Source organism: Amblyomma americanum, chromosome 10, assembly GCF_052857255.1.
Source record: "Amblyomma americanum isolate KBUSLIRL-KWMA chromosome 10, ASM5285725v1, whole genome shotgun sequence".
Lineage (NCBI taxonomy): Eukaryota > Metazoa > Arthropoda > Arachnida > Ixodida > Ixodidae > Amblyomma > Amblyomma americanum.
In genome coordinates, this window is record NC_135506.1 from 43,397,355 (window position 1) to 43,403,453 (window position 6,099).

Consider the following 6,099-nt stretch of genomic DNA (forward strand, 5'->3'; position numbering starts at 1 on the left):
GCGCAACACGCAGAACTATTTCAAGAGCGCTACAAAACACTTAATTTTACAACAATAAATATTGTTCATTTGAAATATAAAAGTTACGTTTCTTATCGTAAAACTAAAATTTTATTTACTTTTAAAGTTTTTAAACATAAAAAATAAGTATTGATAGGGTTGACAGGTGACGCTGCGCTCAGTTTTGTTTACCGGTTCGGTACGTTGCGACTTTAGGCCATGCGCTAGACACGCGCGGCGCGCTAAACATGTGTTGTGTGTGTTTCGAGGGCTTGTTTTTCGTCCAAAACGACAATGTTTTGAGCGAGAAACGCCATCGCTGCTCGCTACCTGTCCGTATGAAGTGCACCTGAGTCCTTTAAAGGGCCACATTGTCACTGTTGGCGGGATGGAAGCGGGCTCCGAAGAGCAACCAGCCGTGACAGCCACCCAGAGAGACCCCACCACGTTGGACAACTCGCAAGATAGGCAAGATCATGACACGAAGAACGGAGACTGTTCGCCTCAGACGGCGACTAATGCACTGGACGGCCCGTCAACGAGAGACGGCGGCGTCCAAGAACAGAGCGGCGAGGACTTGGACGACATCGGCGAATTCTTCTTCGAGTCGGATCACCTCGCATTACGCGGCAACTCAGATTACCGCAACGCGCTGAAGACTCTTGCCGTGCTGGAAGCGCAACGGGTGCAGGTAAGTTATGTGAGCCATTCTGTCGTTTACTGCGGTTGAAGTTGTTGTTAGCCTATCAAAAGATGGCTCATACCCACACTGGGGGATCGGCCAAGAATCGGGTGATTATTACTGCGGTTGAAGCCTAGGCACGATTTTCTTCTTTGCCTCAGTAAATATGGCACATACCCACGCGGCGGGATTGGCCAAGGTGTAGTGACATAAACAAGGAAATTTCCATAGGAGTTTACTACGACAAAATATTAGCACCAAGCGTGAATTTTGAGAAATGTATCAATAAAAACGACAGAAGAATATTTGAAGTAAAATAACAGACAGCGTTTTGGTGAAAAAAGAAGAGCCGTAGAAATTTTAAAATAATTAACAAATTAACCGACCAGTTGCAATTATGTAATCATAAAGAATCCCACAAATTGGCATGATTTTGTTGTCACAAACTTTGTCTTCGCTTGCCAGTTAGACCAAGACCATGGCAAGCCATTCGACCCACGTATGTAACCAACGCCTGCCATTTGACAAGCCACTTGCGCCCATCCCTTTCCTGCGTATGTTCGTTGCCTTCCGAGCTACAAAAGACATCGGTTCTTGATACCGTGGGCGGCGCGCCGTGCATAGTCTATTGTTTTACACACTTCGTCAAGAATCCGTGGTTTGCAATTGGCACCTTACGTGGTTCATTTTAACTGCTTCGTTCCAGGTGGTCCAGGACATTGAAAAGCTCATCGAAGTCCGTGACGAGGCGCTGGAAGACCCAATAAGATTTGTTGAAAGGCTTCAGAAGAAGGAAGACCTTGGCATTCCGGTACGCCAGCTAGTCGCACCAATACCTAACATCGACTGGAGCGAGTACAGCCTCATGGGCATTCAGCGAGGGATCGAGGGAAAACGCCAGTTCACGAGGCACGCGGCCAAAACAGAACCAAAAGGAGCAGAGACTTCGCAGGCTCAGGGCCAGGGATCAAGCGGCATTAACGGCGGTAACATCCTGATCCGGGGCCGAGTCTTCAGTGAGAACAAGCCGGCGACGTTCAACCAGCTGTGGACGGGCGAAGAGCAGAAGCGGCTGGAGGAGCTGCTGCTCAAGTTCCCGCCGGAGGAAATAGAGAGTAGGCGATGGGAGAAGATTGCGAGCGCGCTGGGAAACCGGACCCCTACTCAGGTGGCCAGTCGCGTTCAGAAGTATTTCATCAAGCTGGCTAAGGCGGGCCTGCCTGTACCGGGCAGAATACCGAACGTCACGGCGCCGCGCAAAATTGGCACCGGACATACCAGGAGAGGATATCACCACCACCACGGCTCCCAGAAGTCATCGACCTATCTGTTCTCTCAGTCAACATTCTTCGCATCTCACAGGCCACCGGTCTTCATGAACGACGCAGATGACGACTCATGTTCATCATCGTGGGGGCATCTCGAGTCATCCAACAGTGGAAGCCAAGGCAAGTCTGAAGCACGTCCAGGGAATGAAGATGATGCAGATCTTGATGCCGCTGTAAAGGAGTCTGCAGAGTACCAGGAGCTCTTGGCTCTCAGGAAGGTGCGTGAAGAACGGATGAAGCGGACTGGCCTGGCACAGCACGTGGGTTTCCGCTGTGACAGGTGCGAGTGTGCACCCATTATGGGCACTCGGTGGCACTGCACTGACTGCCCCACAGGTACCTCCATTGACTTTTGCAATGACTGCGTTGACTGCATGCATGAGACAGCAACTCACAAGGATGACCACCACCTGGAGCCCATCCGCGTTGCACAGGACTGCTCGACGTTTCACGACAGAGACTATATGAGTTTCACAGGGGCGGACTACAACTATCTCGACCCAAACTACTTGCCTGGTTCCAGCTGACAAATGAACTCTGCTCTTGCCAAAGAGTGTAGTGTTTACCCTGTGTGTACACATCAGGGTTGTGCTGACATGCTACACTCCCTTGTGAATTTGACATCATTCAGATTACGACCATATCATCCCCCGTGGATCTCAGAATTCAAGGTTGGTTGGAAGACATGCTTGTGGGAAACAGAGGGATCAGAATTTTGGTTTGAGCTTGTTGGCCATACATAACAGAGTGAGGCAGCAGGAACAGACAAGGGCAACAGAGAAACAACCAATAAGATGAGCACTGAAACTACCAGCAATTTATTTGACATTTCCTTTGCTTCCATCTGTCACGCGAGTTGAACGCTTGCTATTAATGCTACCATCTTCCCAAAGTAAATTGGCAGTTTTATTGGCTGTTTCTCTGTTTGTCCTCATCTGTTTGCACTGCCTCACTCTGCCATGTGAAAAACAGTTTGGCATTATCTTGCTTACCAGTTTTTTAATTTATTTTTTAAACAGATTTTGACGTAACCTCCAAATGGACATTCTACTGATGTGAGCTCTTCCTTACCAAACGCCTACACTCTTTATCCTGCTTAAGAAACCAGCATGGAACAGCTTCTGCCGATAAATTCAGGGAGGCACTTTGTTGATCTAAAGTGCGATAAATTAAGGGAGGCACTTTGTTGATCTAAAGTGCGGTAAGGCGAAAGTTTTTAGTGCAGTGTTCCTGCTTGTGTCACTGATTTGTGGTCAAGATGTTGATTAAGTACACAATTGTTTGTGACCTTAAATGCTGCAGACACTGGAGGGCATTTGGGAGGCATCCGTCTGATTCGGCGCCCTTCCGCAAACACTCTCCAGCGCCCTTACGCTAGACATATATTAGTGTGGGCAGAGAAAAAAGAAAAATAATGTTGCCCAGCCCGCACCACCTAAGCCCAATGCTAGACAAGAACTACATGTGCGTTGGCAGGAAGTAGCGTAGTCGTTAGCACGCTTAGCTGCGGAACGGAAGGATGGTGGTTCGAATTCCGCCGTGCACAAGGATTTTTTTCTTATCGAGTTAATTTAGTCATTGGACATAACCTGAGACTGAAAAAAGAAATGGCCGCAAGCATGAGCCATTAAAGGCTTTCGCCTTAATACTCGCGGGACGGATTATGAAGCTACAGCTTTAACTTTTTCGATTTTCAGCTTGCACTCAATTCTTATTGGTATACTTGTTGATTGGCCCTGTTTTTGAAGAACTCTGCTGTGTGTTAAACTCGCTGCTAAAAGCTGCATTTTTGCAGTTTGCTGCAAGACAGATAGATTATTGTTATGAAATGTTCAGATGCTTTCTACAAGCTTTTTGAACTTGTTTTGACTAGTGTTCTTGTTGCCTCATCATTTATTGACTTTCAAAAGTGCTTTCTTGCATATGCTTTATAAGTTGTGATCACATAACAGCCAGTTGGCTGTTGCACTGCAATGTATTTATTTACTGGTATGCCATTAGTGCTGGCAGAATTTTTTTTTTTTTGCACGGTTCACTTGTTTTCAATACATTTTCACAAACAGCCAAGCCTTTAGTGTCTACTTTGTTCACTGCCAATGAAAGCATACTTTTTTTGCATGTTCTTGAGATACTCTGTTGGTCTTATCAACAAGGAAGTTCTGCAATCATGCTCGTGTAAAGTTAAAAAGAAAAGCTCGGAAGATGTGGTATTCAGAAACACTTTCAAGTGCTGTTAATAGCTGTACTCAATTTTGGTCTTCAGCACAATCGAGGGCTTTCCCTCTATAGTAGGATAAAACTTAAGAAAAAAGCAGTTGTTAACACTGGGTCATGGTTTGCGGCGTACTGTATTACTCCGCTAGCTAGTCACAAAAGTAAATGAAATCAGCAAGGTATCAAAATTCTAGAGCTTATAACTTTTCCTCGTGGTTAGCTTCTTGCTTAGGTGACGAGAAGTTTTAACAATGGACTACGTTTTTGTCGTGGAGGAATTCTGTGCACTGGTACTAAATTTGGGCGGAGCTTCATTGCAGACAAAAATTTTATCCGAATATAGCATATGTGGAAGTACTACACTTTACATTACTCGTGTAGCGTGTGCAGAGTTATTACTCCCCCTTTTAACATGATAGCATTAACGGTCCCATTCAGAAGAAAAGCTGACGTAGTTATTGGCATTGTATTGAGAAATACTGAATTGTTCGAGAGGGTCGTGATGTCACAACCACACGACCTCGTGCATAATTCAAATACCCCACAGCAATCGCAAAGTACAACAGTGATGACGTCACTGCACAATTCCTCATTGGTGTGCAGGGTCACGACGTCATTCCACTGCCATTACGTAGTGCCTCTGAAGAAAGAAAAGCAATTGCGCTGAAAAAGAATGGTTGAGCTGGGACTCTAACCGGTGCCCTTTAAGGTCGTGAGCTGGGCGCTCCACCCTTCGACCACTGAGGAATGTTCGTTCGACTTGGTTAAACGAAGGCCGTGTGTCTTTGCTAAACAAAGAACTAAAAAAATAAATAAAGAACAGTGTCCGTGTCAGCGGAGTGGTAAGCAAAGACGACCCCAGGCTGCTAAAGGGACCCATTAAAGGGTAGTTGCACCACTTTTTACAATTCCACGACAGTCGGTGATTCTGATCTGTAAAAGCTGTAGGTAAAGCATACCATGTTTTTTCGCGCTACCATTTGTAATGGTTACGTAATCGACTACTAAATCTCTGTCTTCTCCTCACAGCATCGGAGGAGTGCGCAGAAGTTAGTTGATCTCACGGACAGGGAGATTTCAAATACTGCTTTTGCCCACAACTAGCCGTGGGTCACCGAACGCCACCAAACAACGCTCCGCAGGTGCTGCCTTCAACCGTGTTGCTTTTCTTCCTTCAAAGAAAGCGTTTCTAAGCTCTAATGTACAGTGACCGTAGTTTACATCTTTGTGCCGTCCCCCGCCAGAGCTGTGCACTGCAGAGAAGCCTGAATGCTTACCCAAAAAGACTGTGCATGCTATACCTGCAAGTTACACACATCAGACACCTTCAAGTTCGTCAAATTCTAAAGACCTTCAGTTGCCCTTTAATGGCACGACGACATACCCCTAAGACACAGCTTAGTGCTCTCTGAATATTTTTTTTTTTTTCATATGGAAGTGCTCTAGGCACATTCCCAATAGTAGTATTACTCCAGAAGCAACTTGGAGGTAGTGTTTGTTTTTTGCCATCGTGCACACACTTACCTTTGCACCTAATGCTGGTTGCTTCTGCTCAAGAGGCCCGAGTAGTCCATGACCTTTAAACAAAGCTCTATACTTTGACTAGGAGAAGCAAAGTGAGATACTGTTTTAATGCAGGCTGTGTTTTAGTATCCTCATTCTGCTCAAGGGCGTTTGAAGGTCGTTTGCAAACAGGCACGTTTGCTGCACCCCCTCTATTCTGAGCTACACACCACAGCAACAAAAGATACATTTTGATGATCTAGGCAGATGGCGCCACTGTCGTGGTTTTGCACACACCTGTGAAAGGGTGTGCTGCCAGGGTAGCCTACGAGGCTGGAGCACGGGCAGCTGAATGCAGAGTAAAGAGTAGAC

At 46.1% G+C, this 6,099-nt stretch overlaps 1 protein-coding gene across 1 annotated transcript; it reads left to right on the forward strand.

Moving 5' to 3' along the window:
• Positions 1-205: 205 nt before the first annotated feature.
• Positions 206-4,077, forward strand: Atac1 (Ada2a-containing complex component 1). The gene is made up of 2 exons (XM_077640601.1): positions 206-691; positions 1,389-4,077. Exons 1-2 carry the CDS (start codon positions 389-391, stop codon positions 2,535-2,537), a joined length of 1,452 nt encoding a protein of 483 aa, XP_077496727.1. The 5' UTR covers positions 206-388; the 3' UTR covers positions 2,538-4,077.
• The last annotated feature ends 2,022 nt before the right edge of the window (positions 4,078-6,099 follow it).